Source organism: Penicillium solitum, assembly GCF_028829755.1.
Source record: "Penicillium solitum strain IBT 25940 chromosome Unknown utg000001l_segment0_segment0, whole genome shotgun sequence".
NCBI classification, from domain to species: Eukaryota; Fungi; Ascomycota; class Eurotiomycetes; order Eurotiales; family Aspergillaceae; genus Penicillium; species Penicillium solitum.
Genome location: NW_027072121.1, coordinates 438,090 through 456,043, shown reverse-complemented (window position 1 = coordinate 456,043; position 17,954 = coordinate 438,090). Strand labels below are relative to the sequence as shown.

The 17,954-nt window shown below is 49.5% G+C and overlaps 8 protein-coding genes across 8 annotated transcripts; 4 read left to right on the top strand and 4 right to left on the bottom strand.

Annotated features, from left to right (window-relative positions):
- Nucleotides 1–74: 74 nt before the first annotated feature.
- Nucleotides 75–2,379, bottom strand: N7455_000178 (uncharacterized protein; the record flags this gene model as incomplete). The annotated part of the gene is made up of 3 exons (XM_040952186.2): nt 75–110; nt 177–1,736; nt 1,927–2,379. 3 exons carry the CDS (start codon nt 2,377–2,379, stop codon nt 75–77), a joined length of 2,049 nt encoding a protein of 682 aa, XP_040817261.2.
- Nucleotides 2,380–3,211: 832 nt separating this feature from the next.
- Nucleotides 3,212–4,694, top strand: N7455_000177 (retrograde cargo receptor ERV46; the record flags this gene model as incomplete). The annotated part of the gene is made up of 3 exons (XM_040952352.2): nt 3,212–3,404; nt 3,502–3,682; nt 3,752–4,694. 3 exons carry the CDS (start codon nt 3,212–3,214, stop codon nt 4,692–4,694), a joined length of 1,317 nt encoding a protein of 438 aa, XP_040817090.1.
- Nucleotides 4,695–5,350: 656 nt separating this feature from the next.
- On the bottom strand, nt 5,351–6,997 carry N7455_000176 (uncharacterized protein; the record flags this gene model as incomplete). The annotated part of the gene is made up of 1 exon (XM_040952392.2): nt 5,351–6,997. One exon carries the CDS (start codon nt 6,995–6,997, stop codon nt 5,351–5,353), a length of 1,647 nt encoding a protein of 548 aa, XP_040817268.2.
- Nucleotides 6,998–7,975: 978 nt separating this feature from the next.
- On the bottom strand, nt 7,976–9,304 carry N7455_000175 (uncharacterized protein; the record flags this gene model as incomplete). Its single annotated transcript, XM_065603745.1, is given in 6 exon segments — nt 7,976–8,046; nt 8,085–8,160; nt 8,189–8,430; nt 8,498–8,553; nt 8,570–8,727; nt 8,885–9,304. The coding sequence occupies 6 exon segments, from the start codon at nt 9,302–9,304 to the stop codon at nt 7,976–7,978; spliced, it is 1,023 nt and encodes a 340-aa protein (XP_065462236.1).
- Nucleotides 9,305–10,673: 1,369 nt separating this feature from the next.
- On the bottom strand, nt 10,674–11,516 carry N7455_000174 (uncharacterized protein; the record flags this gene model as incomplete). The annotated part of the gene is made up of 1 exon (XM_040952397.2): nt 10,674–11,516. One exon carries the CDS (start codon nt 11,514–11,516, stop codon nt 10,674–10,676), a length of 843 nt encoding a protein of 280 aa, XP_040817195.2.
- Nucleotides 11,517–12,416: 900 nt separating this feature from the next.
- N7455_000173 (uncharacterized protein) lies at nt 12,417–12,740 on the top strand (the record flags this gene model as incomplete). Its single annotated transcript, XM_065603744.1, has 2 exons — nt 12,417–12,589; nt 12,623–12,740. Coding segments are annotated over 2 exons (291 nt in total), but the record flags the coding sequence as incomplete, so codon positions are not given.
- A 112-nt stretch (nt 12,741–12,852) lies between these two features.
- N7455_000172 (LysM peptidoglycan-binding domain-containing protein) lies at nt 12,853–13,521 on the top strand (the record flags this gene model as incomplete). Its single annotated transcript, XM_065603743.1, has 1 exon — nt 12,853–13,521. One exon carries the CDS (start codon nt 12,853–12,855, stop codon nt 13,519–13,521), a length of 669 nt encoding a protein of 222 aa, XP_065462234.1.
- Nucleotides 13,522–16,554: 3,033 nt separating this feature from the next.
- On the top strand, nt 16,555–17,904 carry N7455_000171 (glycoside hydrolase family 28 protein; the record flags this gene model as incomplete). Its single annotated transcript, XM_040952307.2, has 4 exons — nt 16,555–16,803; nt 16,863–17,285; nt 17,351–17,480; nt 17,576–17,904. 4 exons carry the CDS (start codon nt 16,555–16,557, stop codon nt 17,902–17,904), a joined length of 1,131 nt encoding a protein of 376 aa, XP_040817379.1.
- Between the last annotated feature and the right edge of the window lie 50 nt (nt 17,905–17,954).

The window sequence follows — 17,954 nt, the reverse complement described above, 5'->3', positions numbered from 1 at the left end:
AGCTAACAACAACGGAAACGGGGGTGGACGTGGAAGGTTGCAACGAAACCAGGGAACAGCCGAAGAGCAAGTGCTCAGAAGAAAGCGGAGGGAGGAAGTGCATTGGTGGCCTATTGTAGAGTGTCGTTAGTATGATTCCATGGCAAATTGAGGGAATATCCTTGGAATTAGCTTACCTTAAGCTGTTCGAAGTTCTTCCAAGCAAGCTCGACATTCCAGTCATTTCCTGCAAGGGCCATCTCTGAGTACTCGAAAGTCATGCCCGACTTGCCACTCATTTCAGCGACCATCTGCTCCTGCCGAAGCTGGGTGTCAGACTTCCCGGGTCGAGGCAAAGCGTATCCTTCAGCAACGTTGCCGGTCGGGGCGGCTGCTGGGACTGCAGGGACATAGGGGGGTGTAGGAGCCACAGTGGGAACAGGACCGGGAGCTGGAACCTGGGGGACCTGGGAAAGTGCCTGGATCTCGGGGGACCATGCCTCATGTCCACCGAAAGCGCGCAGGCAGAAAATTTCGCTGACTACTCGGATGCCACCGGGGGTGTTGCCGGGGCCAATAATGAAAGTTCGATCGAAGCTGCGGATCTCAACCTTACCACCAACGCTCTCCTCAAGCTGTCCGTGGACCATAAGGGAGATGCCACCAACACCAGTGGGGCTCTGTCCAGTAGGGTCGGGGAGATGGGGAACCGGGTGGCATTCAAAGAGCCATTGCTCTGCCTTGGCAACAAGGTCTGGGTGGCGAGTGGGCGGGAGCGCATTGAAAACTTCGCGGATTTGCTCGACGCCCTTGAAGGAGCGAGACATGCGTGCGGAAAGGTGACTGATCTTGTCGAGATTTCGGCTCTTTCGGATGTATTCACCCCAACCTCCTGTCTCGGTTTGACCGGCCCGGGGAGCTGTGGTGTTGACATTTAGCGAGAAAGTGGATTGATCATCGTAGACAGTGCTGACTAGGCCGTTGCGATCGTTGTCATAACCAGGGAAGAAAGCACGGACGAAGTTCTCGCCGACTTGAGAGTCGTCAATGAAGTGAGGTGGCAAGACCGGGATCGGGGTCTTCTTCTGAGCTGCGACCTCTTCTGGGGTTCGGACTTGAACGTTGTTCAAAGTTTGGAGCTTGGGATACCACTTGAGCATGGTGTCTTTGAAAGTGGGATCGGAACTAATCGGGTTCTCAGTCAGGTCGAGGAAGATGAGGTTGCGGAATTTCCAGCGCCATCCAATCATCGCCTGCGAATTCTTGATGTCGTTCTTAGAAAGGTCCAGGTATTGGATATCGGGGAAAGATTGTGCGAGGGTTGTCACGGAGGCGATGTTGCTGAGCTTGTTTTCCGCCAGACTGACAAGTTCGACCGCCTCGCGTCGCTCAGCTACAGTCTTGAAGCCCATTTCCCAGACCTTCATGAGAGCAGGGAAGAATTTGGACTTAGTAGAGACAGTGTCGAAGATTCCCATATCATTCAGATCGGGGTCGTCCGCCAGCTTCGACAAGTCAAGTAGCTTAGTGGCGGGGAAGAAGCGTTTTCCGAGGATAGTAGTCATCTTAACCTTTGTATCGGCGGTCGAGCCAGGAGCGGGGTCGACTGCGGCCAGTTCGTGATCGAGTGCGGTGGCGGCAGTGTATTCTTCAACGGTAACGTGAGCTCCGGCGAAAACATTGTTGTTGATACGAAGCATGTGGCCCGCCAGATCAGGTCGAACGAATGCCACAAGAGTGTCACCTTCAGTGCGTGACTAATTTGAATGTTAGAAAGGTGCGAAGGGGCCTTGAAAACCACGGTCACCCAAAGGGGAGGACGCCAAAAAGCCCAAAAAGTGTCGATCGTCGTTTTGTAGGAGGACCGTCCTCGAAAACGAGAGGACAGTGAAGCGAGGAACGTCGAGGACCGATGTTGGTGACCGCTATTGTGAACGAGAGACATACCTTTGTAATCTTTGCGCGGGGTCCGGATTTGATGAATGAGTTCATGCGTCGCTCGAGGAATGCGATGAGGCTCTCGAGGCCGCCATCACGGTTGCTTGCCGCCTTGCTCGACTTCCATCCTCGGACACTGAACTGTTCCAGGTCGCCACCGGTTTTTCTCTTGTTGCGTTGGATGTTTGCTTGGCTGTCGGCGCTGTAAATGGCTCTCTGGATCAGATCCGTGTCCCGGGGCTTGTTGCGAGCCTGGGCCCGGTTGCCAGCTCCTACAGCTCGGCCTCCTGCGCCTGTGCCGGCGGCGCGGCCGCCCAAGGCAGACTTGTCGGCGCGGTTTCTCTTTGCACGAGCACCGCTCGCATCCATATCCATATCGCCATCTCGGTCAGTACGAGTAGGGCCCCGCTTGCGGATTCCCCCGCGATCATTGCCGCCGCGACGAGACTTCATGCTCTTCATGGTTGCTGGAGGAGAGAGTTGAGAGGTTGGTGGGGTATCGGAGGTTGTTGTAAGAGGGGTTAAGGTGAAAGAAATCTGAAACTGCTAAGTTGAAGCGAGCAGCGCGCTTTGCGCCTCAGATCAGGCAGAAAGAAGTTGTTGGCATATGCGGAAATCGCAGTGGAAAGGTGACTTGGGAAGGTGGGGGTAAAAGAAAGAGGAAACTGAAAAGACTGGAGAAGAGGGGGGTGCTGCAGATTATGTAGTGCAGCTGCAAGACAATAATAAAGTGACAGTGAATGACCAAAGAACAATAGAGCTGTGAATAACTAAAGTGAGTTCAAAGAAAAAGTGACGATTGGCACGTGATGAGGCGGCGTTCGCTGCTACTAGTCCCAATCAGGCAGCATTGGTTCCAACTAGTCCTAATTAGGCGATGACTCATCTTTTTGTTTCAGGTTGGCCAATCACATGCTGTCGTCTGTCCTCACGAGTGCTCCTCATACATTGAGCCTGCAAGTATGCCTGGCCACTTGGAGGCTTCAAATTGGCCTTGCTCTTGTCTCTATTGTCAGGTGCCTGGAAGACCCAGTCGCATTGAGTTTGAATTGACTCACTCGTACTCTATTGTCGGTATGGTTGCCTTCCCCCATTTTGTTTACTCCATTGTGTTTGTTTGATCTGTTTATTTGAATGGGGTCTCCCTCGTTCAATAGAGCTTGCGCGTCCAATGACCACGTAGCTGACCTATTCGTGTTCTTTTTGTCTTACAGGGGTTTAATTTTCTGCCGCTGTCCACAAACCATCGCCTGGCATTTGCGCTTCATCCTATGGTCGTAAATTTACCGGCGAGATGTCCGCAAAGTCGCGATTCACGAGGCTAGATGCCTTCGCCAAGACCGTCGAAGATGCTCGCATTCGCACGAACTCCGGAGGTGTCATTACAATTGCTTCGCTATTGATTGTTATGTGGCTAGTATGGGGTGAATGGGCCGACTACCGACGAGTGGTGGTGTTGCCGGAGCTGGTCGTCGATAAATCGCGAGGTATGAATAGAGTTTGGACTTATTCGGACCCACGATGGACCTGCAGAAGATACAATGTATAGGACAAGGTCGCTAACGACTCAATTTTGCTGCGCAGGAGAGCGAATGGAGATTCATTTGAACATGACCTTCCCTCGGCTGCCATGTGAACTCTTGACCTTGGATGTGATGGATGTCTCTGGTGAGCAGCAGGTCGGCGTTGCCCATGGCGTGAGCAAAGTCCGCCTGAGCCCACACGATGAAGGCGGCAAGGTGATTGATGTCCAGGCTTTGGACCTGTAAGTGCCAGTCCTTCCACCCGAAATCCTTCCTGTCGTGGTCACAACCTCATTATCGTCCCTTTCCAGACACTCCCCATCAGAAGCTGCCAAGCACTTGGCTCCCGACTACTGTGGTGAATGTGGTGGAGCAACGCCTCCCCCCACTGTTATCAAGCCAGGATGCTGTACTACTTGCGAGGAAGTGCGCGAAGCCTACGCCGAGAAACAATGGGCCTTCGGTGACGGGAGCAACATCGAGCAGTGTAAGCGTGAAGGATATGCCGAGAAACTTGTCGCGCAGCGCCGCGAAGGATGTCGGATCGAGGGTGTGCTGAAGGTCAACAAGGTGATTGGCAACTTCCACATTGCACCGGGCCGCAGCTTCACCAGTGGCAACATGCACATCCACGATCTGGACGCCTATATCGTCCCTAACGCAGGCCCATCAGAGCAGCACACGATGTCCCACTTCGTCCACGAGCTTCGCTTCGGACCTCAGCTCCCCACCGAGCTTGCAGGCCGCTGGGGTTGGACCGACCACCACCACACCAACCCGCTTGACGATACCAAGCAGGAGACTGACGAACCCGCCTACAACTTCATGTACTTTGTCAAGGTTGTCTCGACATCGTACTTGCCTCTAGGCTGGGATCCACAGTTCTCTACCTCCATCCACAACGCCCTCGACAAGGCCCCTCTTGGCTCCCACGGCCTTGGCTACGGTAGTCAGGGTAGTATCGAGGCTCACCAGTACTCGGTCACCTCTCACAAGCGTCCTCTTTCCGGTGGAAATGATGCTGCAGAGGGCCATAAGGAGCGCGTACATGCCGGCGGCGGTATTCCAGGTGTCTTCTTCAACTACGATATCTCCCCTATGAAGGTTGTCAACCGTGAGGCTCGCCCGAAGACTTTCACCAACTTCCTTACTGGTGTCTGTGCTATCATTGGTGGTACTCTGACTGTCGCTGCTGCTTTGGATCGCGGTCTGTATGAAGGTGCTATGCGCGTCAAGAAGTTGCATTCGAGCTAGATGTTGACAACTAGTCGGAGATAAGACAGTATTTAGTATTTACAAAACATTTCTTTGCATGGGATGATCTACTCTGGCATGAGGTAGGTGCTTTTCGGGGTGAAGAGGTGAGTTGAATGAAGCATCGTGGAAGCGAGGGAAGCTGGCACTTGGGGCGTTCTTGAGATACCTTTATAAATGTTTTGCCATTGCGTTGTCTTGAGCAAAGATACAACTATTCATCTATCGATAACATCGAATTTTTGTGATTGAAAAAGCAACATGGAAATTTGCAACCGATTGTATTCGAATTGAGTATACTGTCACGTGGTATATATCCACATTCCCATTTCGGAAGTATACATCTTCCCCCATACATGTCACACGGACTAAACATCCTGGTAACCCCAGGGGCCAGCTCAATCTGCTCAGCCCATGTAGACCGGTAATTCAGCCGGGCTTCTCTCTATCATGAAGTTCCATTGGGGTTGCTGTTGATTAAGTCTATATTCTCAGAAGAAGAACGAACTATTTGATCTCACGTCTAGACTAGAGTATAATAGTAATGCTCTAAAATAATTATCATAAATAATATATCTATCTACCCAGGGTAGCCATCTAACAACTATACATACAAGCAAAGAGAAAATCTAATACACCAACCCCAAACACAACAACTACCCCCCAACCGAAGCTCTCGCCCGACTAGCCCTCCTGCTCTCAGTATGCCTCTCCCGATCAGCAGCAAGCTGCTGCGCGAATTTACTCTTCGCTCTAATTTCCGGACCCTTCCAGTAGAACACATAAACCGGAATCAAAACCAAGAACCCCACACAGCCGAGCAACGTACTCGCCCACTGGAGATGATACTTGCTCCCCATATTCTGGTACATGGGCGTGGAGTACATGGTCGCGATACCAGCAAGGAAGTCTCTCGCAAAGCCATTACCACCCGTTGCGGATGCGGAGTACGGCCCATACGCCGCAACCATGTAGTCTATCGTCGCCATGTAGATTGCATAGTTCGCCATTGCAATCAGGCAGGCAAAGATGCACGGTGCAATCCAGGGGATTGGCGGGCCGGTTGATGTCCACGCGAAGCCGAGGAGACCGATTGGTTCGAGCGGTGCGATGAAGAGGAGGAGGAGGAGACGGCGCTCGGCGAGACGGCTCGCTGTGCCGCATTGGCGGCGTGTTTGGATTTGGCGGTGGATGTCCGGTAGGAAGATGATGTATGCTATTACGTAGCCGATGAGGATTGAGGCGAATGTTAGGCCGACGGCTAGCACGCTGAAGGACCATTGTTCGAAGACTAGAGTGAAGGACTCGGTGAAGACGAAGATCAGGGCGTCTGAGAAACCAGAGAGGAGGGAGAGGAAGAGGACGATTGGTTCGCAGAGGAACATCACGAATGGCCGGATCCAGATTCTTAGGACGTCGTGGAAGTCTAATCGTGGGGTTTTGAGTTCGTTCGGACCCCAGATGTCCTCGCCATTCTTGCGGCGGCGTTTGGCTTCGCGGTCGATCAGGATCGTCGTGCGAGTTTCTGGCACGATGAAGAAGTGCAGGATCTGTGTTACCGCTCCGACGATCAATTGGATCCAGAATACCCATTGCCATGTGAGCCATTCGCCGATCATACCGCCGAAGAAGGGCCCAACGGTTGATCCGCCCACTGACGAGAGAACCACAAAGGCTACCGCGTAGCCTTGGTCGTCGGCTTCCCACATATCCGCTGTCATACCGAGGGTGACTGACCCTCCGGCGGAACTGAGACCGCCGAGGACACGGCATACGACGATTGTGCCGTAGTTGGGTGCGAGGGCGCATGGGATTTGCCAAATGTTCACGAGGAATAGGGAGAGCTGCATGATGGGCCAGCGGCCGAATTCCTCACTCCATGGTGCCCAGAGCTCACATCCGAATGCGTATGCGACTAGGAACACACACTGTCCGACTCGCGCGGCTTGTTCGCTGATGTGGAATTCTTCGGTCAGACCGGTGACGGCGTTCGCGTAGACGCCTGTGTTAAAGTTCATGGACATCTGGACCACGAAGATGACGGAGAGGATCGTCCATTTCTTCCATGCTGGGAAGCAGAAGCCGAGCTTTTCGTAGCAGTCGTCTTCTGTGAGCTCGGGCTTGCCGCTGGTACGCAGTTCGGGTTTATCGTCGTGACTTGCTGCGTCAGAGTTGGAGGCTCGTTCGGCGTGGGTGTCGACACCCCGTTCTGCTTCAATTTTATTTGCTTGTGGGCTGGCTTCATCCTTGAGGCTTGATGTTCTCGGCTTCTCGGGGTCTGTGGAGTCCACTGGGGCAGCCATCTGGCAGGTCGTTTTGATTAAGGTCTATTGTATAGATATAGCTGGTCCACAATGGTACATTGGAAATTGGAGGATAAGAAACAGAGAATAAACAAATGGTCTGTTCTATGTATACAGATTGCACAACAGATGATATCAGGCTTGTTCTTAACATATCGAGAAGCGGCGCACTGGCCCCATATGCCAGGATAACGACCATGTCATTCGATGCTATCACTAAGATTGATTTACAAAGTACTTTTGTTCCAAGATGAGATATCCAATGATATCCACTAAAAACTGGAGAAAACCTGTTCCCCAGCATTGGATTCTTGGATTCTCCGGCCTACGAGCCGGAGCGTCGGCAACTTGACCTCCCCTACGTCATTCCAACCCCAGCCTACGTCAAATGTCAAGGATTATACTATCTAGTTACTCCACGCAGCCTCTATGTTCAATCACAGCTTTCTCAGTATTCTGATTTATAAATTAGATCGGAATTAGGCGGGGAAATGTTGTCATAGAATATTCTCTTTGTTCGTCCCATTGGCCCACAGATTCTTCTATAGCGTACAGTACATAACCTACATAACCACCGAGGTGACACCAACGTATATGGTTGTTGTACATTACTCATTTAATTCTTACGCGGAGACTTAATAGTTCCTCTCATGCAAAATTATTCATTCCGCGCCATTGGTATCCAACTATCATTCAAGGCATAGCGCGTTACGTCACACCAGACTAGGGTGCCATAGCGCAGACTAAGTAAACTACGGGCAACTACCTGTAAGTATGCCACTGGTTCATAACTATCTCATTGGTTCATATTGCCAGACATTAATTTAGATCCACTCTCACTTTATAATATGCGAAGGTATATCCCGGCTAGGGATCGGAAACTAGTTATATACTTAGTCGCCCGTAGTAAACGAATAAAAGAAGCTCAGATATATTTGTATGTTAACATATAATTTCTATCATATGATGTAGATGCGTCTACTTGATCCCGATTGGTACCAAGACTCCCTTGATAATGGCCGGTTTTTTGTGCTCATCTTCCATAGGAACTATATGTGTAGATGTCGGAGCCTTATGGCAAGCATACTATCGACCAGCGGGCTCGCGTGATGGCTCCGGGGATCATATTGATACCAACTTCCTTCTACAGCAACCATCAGGTACTATGGGATATTGTACGCCAGTGCATACGTAGTATCCACTCCAAAGGTTGCTGCACTTCGCATCGATGGTCGGGCTCCACTTACGGAACTGGGCGAGGGTGATACCACCAGCCTCCTTCTGAATCGCAGGGCAGCTCTCACCATCAGCAATCTTGTGGTATTTCTTGCAGTCCGAGGACAGGTTGGGCATCTGCGGCGTAGGGCCATGGGTGTTGGTAGCGCCGGGAATGTGGACACACACGTTGTAGTCCAGTTGTAGGTTTGTGCAGTCTGAGGCGCGTAAGAATTAGTGTTGAGGAACTGGGCCGGAGATATTATTTGAATGGTTCTCACATACCAGAGTCAATGGCGGGGTTCCAGTTGATGAATTGTTTAGGTGATCTTGTACTCGGTCTGGATGGAGTCGCACTGGTCACCGGAACCAACCTTGTGAAACTTATCGCAGTTCTCAGTAATGCCGGACTGCGTGGGGGTCTTGCTACCGTCAGTGGACGTGGGAGTAGCAGAAGTGGTGGTTGCTCTAGGGACGTGGATGCAGACGTAGTAGTCTCCCCAGATGTTGGTACACTCTGACAGTTGTTAGTTAGTTAAGCTAGAGAAGAAAGAATTGTGAATGGAGATGTGGAAGCATACTTTCGTTGATTTAGGGGTTCCATTTTAAGAATTGCGAATGGGTGATCCCGGCTGAAGCCTCAATATTATAACAGCTGTCCCCGTCCGAAACCTTATAGAAATTGTCGCAGTTCTTAGCTAGACCCGGCTGGGTGGGCTTATGGTCACTGGCCGAAGAGGTAGTGGTGGGAGTGTTAATAGTCTCGGTCGAGCTGGAGGTCGTCACGGCAGTTGTAGTCTCAGCGGCGTTGGAAGTTGCGGTAGTCTTAGTGGGCTTATCGTCATTTACCTCACCAGAGACGCAATACTCAGCCACGTCATCGAATTTGGCGCAGTCTAGATCAGGATTGATGAACCGGAGCTCCTTGGTTGTTATGCTCCAGCTGTCGGCAAAGGTCTCACAGGCGTCTCCAGAACTGGCAGCTACCGTGAAGGTGCAGTCAACACCACGACGAGAAAAGGCATGTCCGATGAAGCGTGTAGCAATCAACTCCGACAAGAGAGCCAAGGCAAGAATGGGCTTTCCATGCATTGTGACCATATTGTTGAATCCTAGTAATAATTTTCAGGAACCAAGTCGAGCTGAGCCAAACTGGGCCGTAGCGTCGGATAACTGGGTGCTTTTATATGCATTTTGAAAGTCTTTCGACACAATTGGCCCGCAACCACATGGTTGACTGGGATTCCTCCATCGTTTCTGGGAGACTCGTCGACCCGTATCCAAAACTACGGCGCGATAGATACGAGTAGTGCTGTCTCAGTTCAATCCTGATCCATCATGGCAAAGTAAATTGCAGTGGGCTGCATCGAGGGTTGAACTATGCAAAGTGGGCCCCTGTGCCTGGCCGGCTCTCCACTTGCACTTCAGTCGTGATGTCCCGATTGGTGGGCCGGCCCGAGAAAAGGGAAAAGGATCAGCAGTACTTTCATTCTTGATGTTCATTGGTCATATTTAGGTTACCAGGGCTTGACCCACCTTCCGCCCCGATTGTTCCGCCCGCAATGGCTTGAAGCCTACCGAGGATACCCCAGTGTATAATCTAGCCCTATGGAACTGTCATTGTTTTTGGGTCCTCTTAAATGCAAAAGTTTGTCGGAGGTCATGCTGTCAAAGGGCTCAAGGTCCCCTGATTCAATCGCGCCCAACATTAGGACCCCGGTAAAGAGGACCGATACGGAAGAGCGCTGTGGGCCTTTTTACTTGGAATTGAGGAGGGTGCTTGTTGAATGCAGGTGCTAGAGTACTCTGTAGTATATTTTCCCAATAGACCCTGTATACTCAGAGGGCAACTTGCGGCTCCGATAATGTAAAAGATACTAGCGCACGAAAATCTTACCCTCACTTGGGGTTTTCAAGCCGCTACTTGTAGTGCCAAGAAAGTCGTATGATTGAAATGGGAGTGAGGTTGCAGCACTAAGCTTGTTCTAGTACGGAAGTCGACAAGTCGTGGGGCTCCGAGGACCTTAAGCGAAGGCCAAGAGCCAAACATATTAAATATCTCACCACCTCACGAGGTCCATGGTAAACTCCAGTGTGCAAAGGCCCCCGGCTAGGGATGCTAGTGATGATATTATAGTTCTTTGTCTGTATATTTTATAGAGGATGTTGGTGATGTTACAAAAGAGAGTTTATTTTATTATTAGTACTTATAATATTTATTAACTATCTAGTATAGATACTACTTTTTCAATTTCTTATGGGCGGAGTGGACCTCACTGTCCGAAAAAGTGAACAACGTTGATAAAGACTTTGTCAATTCAGCTTGGATGCGACCCTACATTGGCCCCATTCATTGTATTAAAAAATATGCTGATGCTGAAATCTCCAACTCTCGTTATAGCAGTAATTCTTCATACATGTGGAATTCTCTAATACATCGGAAATGTGAACAACATCGCATCTAGATCAAGAGCTTCCCCACAATCAATACACCAGCAGTCCACCATTTCAGCGAAGAAGCGGCCACATCGATGATAGCAGCCCCGCCGTTCTTGGCCGGGCAGCTCACAATAGGGTCGATACCATCGCACTGAGCTGCGGTGATAGCAGCTGCTATGCTCGAGGCAGCCGAAGGAACGATACTGACCTTGCAAGGAGAAGGAGTAGGCGCTGGAGTCTCGAGCACGGCGCATTTGTCGCCTTGAAGGTAGCCTGATTGAGCTATGAGAGTTTTCGTGACGTCGAATGCCATAGCGGAGATGTTATCGCACTTGTCATCGGCGGTGAGAACGGTCAAATTGGGCTGACCTGCCCCTTTTTTCGTAGTGAAGCGGATAGAATGGCTATCGGACGGGCCATTGAAGTTGACCTTGGGCTTGCCGTCGGAAGTGGTCCCATGCGCCGATGTAGAGCAGTTTGTCCATTCAAGTCCCCAGACAAATTCCCATTCATTCTCGGTGTTCAGACCCTCGGGATGCAGAGTGCTTGGTATGCTACTCTTAAGGTATAATACCGAGTCCGTCGTATTAAGGTCCAACTTATCGTGATCGATATAGGCGGCCATTGTTTGATTCCCCCTTGGGAGATCCGCCGGCCACACACCGTACCTAAGGTATGGATAGAGTCCATCAATCACTTTGGGGTTCTGAAATGCGAAGATGACGGGCATAAGCACCATCGGCTCAAAGGTGCCATTTCGCGGGAAGATCAGATCGATCTCACCGAAGCCCAAGTCATGCGTATTGGCCGCTCCTAGGGACGCCATAAGGCCGAGGGCGAGAAGTCGCGCCTTGATGTTGAACATCCTGCGATTTGGCAATATTGGAGTCGAAAGGTCTGATGTCGTGAAACAATGGATGACTAGAAGAGTCTAAAAGAAAAAGCTGATATCAATTGATATCGATCGTAAGGCTCTCAAAGTCAGGACAAGAGATCGAAAGACAGGGAAGTTTTGATGCGGTAGGGCGAAGTACCCCAAATGTGTTGGTAATTTTTTCCGGGCACAAACGGGACTACGGCGCGCTAGGGAGACTAGAAGGTTTCGTAGTTCAGGGCCGTAAAAGAGGGTCTTTTTTAAAGTGGGCCACGTTAATACGGAAGTATATACTCCGTACAGATATACAACTACTCCGTACATTATATATATATATATGCATTTAATAGCCTCGGTTTATGTTCATTATAGATCTCTCCGTGCAGTAGGTCGAACCAGTGCTTGGAGCTCCTTTGCTACTCTTGGCGGCCCCTATATGGTTCGTACAAACGCTGCAATTGGGTGTTCTATACTCCATGGCATCTTACCGAAATTATCGTGCATTTCTCTGAAACACTGGATGGATCTAGTTCTTGGACTCGAAGAAAGTATCCGCGTGGGTATGTCGCTCGTGATACAATCACACCCGGGGGCCATACCACATGGGTCTGCGGATCCAGTGTAGTCCTGGAGAGACTTGTACGGAGTACTTTGGAAGGATTCCATGTCAAGTCGAAGATTGAGGGCGAGAAAAGATTGTATATTTATTTGCACTGCTCCGGCAGTGGACATTGTTTTCTTAGAATCAATATACCTCTCGACTTGGGGAGTTTCTTGGGACTTTTACCGTTCCTAACAGTCACTCGTTTTCATTTGTCTATACACCCTTTTGCTCAATTTTCATCACTCTTTTCACTTTTTCATATTACTTTTTTCAACCTCTGCCACAAGGGGTCCAAAGCTATAGCGCCCATTTTGAATGGCATTACTGCAGGCATACTGCTATCAGCTGCGGTCGTCTCCGGTCAGGGAAACTCCAGACTGGGTGCTAGTCCACGCTATCAGGGGTTTAACAACATCTACCCCGAGCGATGCATTGTCACTGGACCCAACCCCTCCAATTGGTCGACCTACCACCATATAAAATAGCTCGAAAGGTGTGACCTGCCTATGTTTTATGGTTTTAATCTGTACGATGATGTTGATGATACTGACTCTTATAACCGTATCCTCGCCTGCACGGCATACGGCTATGACTGGAGAGAAAACTCGTAGGCCCAGTTAAAACTTTCTCGCCCCTATAAAGGAGTATAAGGTGAACTATGAGATCGGCTGGTCGTTATATTCAGAAGGCACTAAATCCGAGTACCGCTACTTAATCAGATAAATGCGTGATTATATTGCCCGCGGACATATTAATCCTAGTAAGACAGCTATGCTATATTCTCGCTTCGGTGCCACTTCAGCTGGTATCTACATTGGCAACAGTCTACAAAGCAAGGACATTAGCTATGTGGCTTTGGGGTCTCTCATCGACGGTTCCCACGATTTCAATAAACGTCGAGACAGTTTGGCTATACAGCTCTGTGGACCACACTATGACTCTCAACACGTCTTTGGATTTCTGGCTCTGAGAAATGGCACCTTTAGAGCCATCCAGTCTGCCTTTGAATCCTGGTCCAATGCCGAGTGCCTTGACTTCGAACAAACCATGAACTTCACGGCTAGTGCCCACTTTACATCTCCCATGCTGTCTTCTATCAAGCCTGGAAATACGACTACAAGCAGCATGAAAGCCTCTGGTTCACCCCTACCTGCCAAGTCATCTACGCAACAGGAAAGGAATCTGCTATTTTCTAGGGCGGAGTGCAAAACACAGAAGGTCCAAGATGGTGATAGCTGCGCCGCAATCGCCTCGAGGTGTGGTATCTCCGGGGCTGACTTTACCAAGTACAACTCTGCGAAAGGTTTCTGCTCGAAGTTAAAGCCTGGTCAGCATATTTGCTACTCCTCTGGTACACTTTCCGACTTCAGCCCAAAGCCTAACAAAGACTGATTATATGCCACAACCACTATTGGCGATGGCGAAAGTTGTTCAACGATGGCTGCGGCCAATGGTATTACGGAGAAAGATATCGATGGTTTCAATCAAAAGACTTGGGGATGGACTGGGTGCAAGAACATCAAAGATTCTGTTATCTGTGTTAGCAAAGGATCTCCGCCTATGCCGGCTGAGGTTTCTGATGCCTAGTATGGTCCCTAGGTTCGTGGTACGAAGCCTCTAAAAGATATAAGCACTAAAGCTTAGGAGTACATTTTCACAGTGGATCTCAGAGATCTGTTCGACAGCTCTGACAAGTCCATTAAAAGACCCACCACCATAATAGCGGACGGACGCCTACTCGACGGCGTTCCGGAAGACATCCCCTATCCGAGAAAGACAAAGCGCAAGGATAAGGAGACCGAAGCAACAGATACTCAGAAGAAGTCGGTAGAAGATAGTTTCCTAACTACCTTTTTGGCATACTCCATTCCCGCCGTTTAGCAGGCCTCGGGTCGTCATCCTTTCATCATTGACATAGGTCGAAGCTACGATAATAAGGATAGCGACAAGTATACTAAGGGCTTAAAGTCTACGTGTTATAAAAATAGGCTGTACCAATTAGCGGATCCTAATAGAAAATCGTACCCTTACTCCACGAATTGCGGACTTTCGGGTGGCTGCAAATACCCCGATAGTGCATTCTCCTTACCTAAAGGCGTTGAAGAGCTCGACGGTAAGGCCTAGAGTAGACTTAAGGTTAACGATATCATTATTAGCTAAGTGTTTGCTTCCTCTACGGGTTTACTTTCATTCCTTATTACAGATCACTAACGAATCACCCTACTAGATCTATCAAAACGTACAAGTAGAACGGCAATTAGAACGGCGGAGGCAAGGCGAATCCAAAAGACTCAGGTACATTTAACGCCCTTAAGAAGATAGAAATTACGACTCCGGGATTTATGCGCCTCCCCGTGTGCAGTAAGACTGTGGCCCGCAAATCATGGGAAAATGCCGACGACACAGATGCCACAAGAAAAAAGTAAGGCTTCCCATACAACAACGACAATGGCAAGTCGTACTGCACTACATCGAAAACAACCTATATCGAAGAGACTATAAGTGGATCGCCCCTTATCGATGATTGCCTGGTCATTGTCAAAAACATCGAAGGAACAAGTGGGTCGTGGATCAAGCCGATCGAGAGGCAGTACGGAATTCTCAATTTTGGAATATGTACTTTCGGCATTGAGGGCAAAGGTCGTAAAGGAAATGTCGACGAATATGTCGGGGCCTAGGATGTCGTCGATATTATCCGATACACTTCGAAGCACTGGGGCCACGGAACCGGTAAAATGCAGGGCAAGGGAGTTATGCAGTGCGATGGTAACATCAAGAAGTAGGAAGTGCATTGGGCTATATACAAAAAATAGGTTTGAGTCATATTGAGGTCTCACTGTGGGTGCTTGAATGGAGAAGCCATTTTATGCCGTCAAAGCCATTGTCTAGATAGTTGAACTCTTTACATGATTGCCCCCAATATACTTCAAATATTTTATTACTTTTGAACGACACCGGACATGCTTGCTACTGCAAAGGGTAACTCACAACAAGATCCATTGACGAAGACATTAAAATGAAGATGGGGAGAAGAAAGAAGGAGGAAGCTAGCTAGTGGGGAGGTAATTAAGATGCCTTTGGATCTATTCAACGCTAAACCCTATCGCTTCTTCTTGCACACATCATCAAATTGCATTCCATATTTTCTTCCAGAGCGACTAACTGCCTACTATATCCACAGGTACATACCCTCCTTGGTACTACAATATAAGGACCTGTGAAGATGAGTGGTGGGAAGTAGATCTACCGGAGCGGACTTTTGTACACCGCGTGATTGCGCCTCGGGCATCTGACTCTTGAGGATAGACATTCAAGTTGCATAAGTGCTAACTATATGATATAGTTACCAATTATATCGAGCTACTTAGTTATGTAGCTCGATGAAGCCTGGGAAACAAGGCATCTAAGACGTCCCAACAAGTGTCTCAACAAATTTGGTCTGGTCAGTAAGGGATCGTGTTTTCGTGTTCTAGATATGTGAAGCAAGCAATAAAATGCCCCTGTTTCAGAAGATAGGGGTATAGGGCCAAGTTGGCTCCGCATAATAAGCAATGTAGTGGAGACTTGGCGCTCCTTGGGTATAGCTTGAGCGGGAACTGAAGGCTTGATATATTAACTATTGCACATTCCTCCGAGTCTTCCGCAAAGGTACGGATACTTGGCCGCGTATGCTTTCTGACTTATTTTTAGGAGTCCCTTTGAATGTCTTTCTAGATATCTTTTTAGATATCTTTTCTTTTATAGATATTTTTCCAGATATTTTCACTTTCACGCCTTTTTCAGGTCCATAGATCGGCAGAAAAAAAAAGGGCAAAAGGCTTAATTTCTGAAACTGGGTCCACGGCCGGGGTGACTTAACGGAGTATTCCTCACATGTCGGGTGCTATAGCTATCAGTTCTCCCCTACACATGGCGTTTAGGGTTGATAACCGTTATTGCTATTAATCCGAGGACTCCCCGGCTTCACACGTCAGAACAAGCCCATATAAGCCATCGGCTCAACCTCATTTAAAAGCCATCACATAGTGGATCCCCACTTAGAAATCCGAATGTCTTATATTCGAAACAGCCATCTAAAGTCACAAATGAGCTTGACTTATTCTACCACCCCTCGGCGGGATACGCCTTCTATCGCCGCTTTGAAACTGAAACGGAGCCCCGCAGGGCGGATAAATCCCAAAGCTCAGCATCACATTGGAGGAAAAATTCATCGGTGCCTATTCTCAACAAGATACAACCTTCAAAGGAAAATCTCGGTTCTTCTCAATCTAATTCGGTTCTAGCTTTGGATTCCAGTTCGTTTCAGAATGAACCGTAGAAGTATATAAGACTCCCCTGGTCTGCTCTTTGCTTGAAGAATCACAAAAAAAACCATCACACTCTTTTTAAATCCCACATTCATTTCTATTTCATACTTTCTTTATCATGGCTTCCAGTCTCAAACTTGGCTTGATTGCCCTGCTCGGTGCTACTGCCGTCAACGCAGCTCCCGCCGCTGAGCCTGTTCTAGGAACCTCTCTCCTTACCTCTCGTGCTTCTTGTACCTTCTCAGGCTCCAGCGGTGCTGCGGAAGCCATCAAGAGCAAGACCTCTTGCTCAACCATTACCCTGAGCAATGTCGCTGTGCCAGCCGGAACTACTCTGGACCTGACAGGCCTGAAGACAGGTACCACCGTAAGCCCGTTACCGCAATCTCCAACCTCAAATCTCTATACTAACCTCATCTCCCACAGGTCATCTTCGAAGGAACCACCACCTTCGGCTACAAGGAATGGGAAGGTCCTCTGGTCTCCGTTTCCGGAACCTCCATCACTGTCCAGGGTGCCGCAGGCGCGCAGCTCAACGGTGATGGTGCCCGCTGGTGGGACGGCAAGGGAACCAACGGCGGCAAGACCAAGCCCAAGTTCTTCTACGCTCACAGCTTGACCAGCTCCAAGATTGAGAACATCTACATCAAGAACTCCCCCGTGCAGGTCTTCAGCATCAACGGCGCCAAGGAGCTTACTCTCAGTGGAATTACCGTCGACAATGCCGACGGTGATAGCAATGGCGGCCACAACACCGACGCTTTCGACGTCGGCTCCAGCAACGGTGTTTACATCACCAGCCCTACCGTCCACAACCAGGATGACTGTCTGGCTGTCAACTCCGGCACTGTATGTATATACCGACAACTTGGGACTTGTCTTATTTGATGAATCGAACTAACTGATCTTTCCAGAACGTCCACTTCACCGGCGCTCAGTGCACTGGTGGCCACGGTATCTCCATCGGCTCCGTTGGCGGACGCTCCGATAACACCGTCGACGGTGTGACCGTCGAGAACTGCACCATCAAGGACTCCCAGAACGGTACGTAAAGAATGTCCCCAGTTCCAGTTCCAGTTCCAGTTTCAGTTTTTGTTTTCTCCACCGGTGTCAGTATTTCTAACACTCCAGTTCTACAGGTGTTCGCATCAAGACCGTCTACGGCGCTACCGGCGCCGTCAAGGGCGTCACCTACAAGGACATCACCCTCTCCGGAATCACCAAGTACGGTGTCGTCATCGAGCAGGATTACAAGAACGGCAGCCCTACCGGATCCCCCACCAGCGGTGTCCCCATCACCGATTTGACTATCGACAACGTCCACGGAACTGTCGCTAGCGGTGGTGTCGATACCTACATCCTGTGTGCTTCTGGTGCTTGCTCCGACTGGTCTTGGAGTGGCGTTAGCATCACCGGTGGTGAGACTAGCAAGAAGTGCAAGGGTATTCCCAGTGGTGCTAGCTGCTAAATTCTCCTGAGGATTCTGAGTCCGGCTGTGTAGTAGGCTTTTTTGACTCT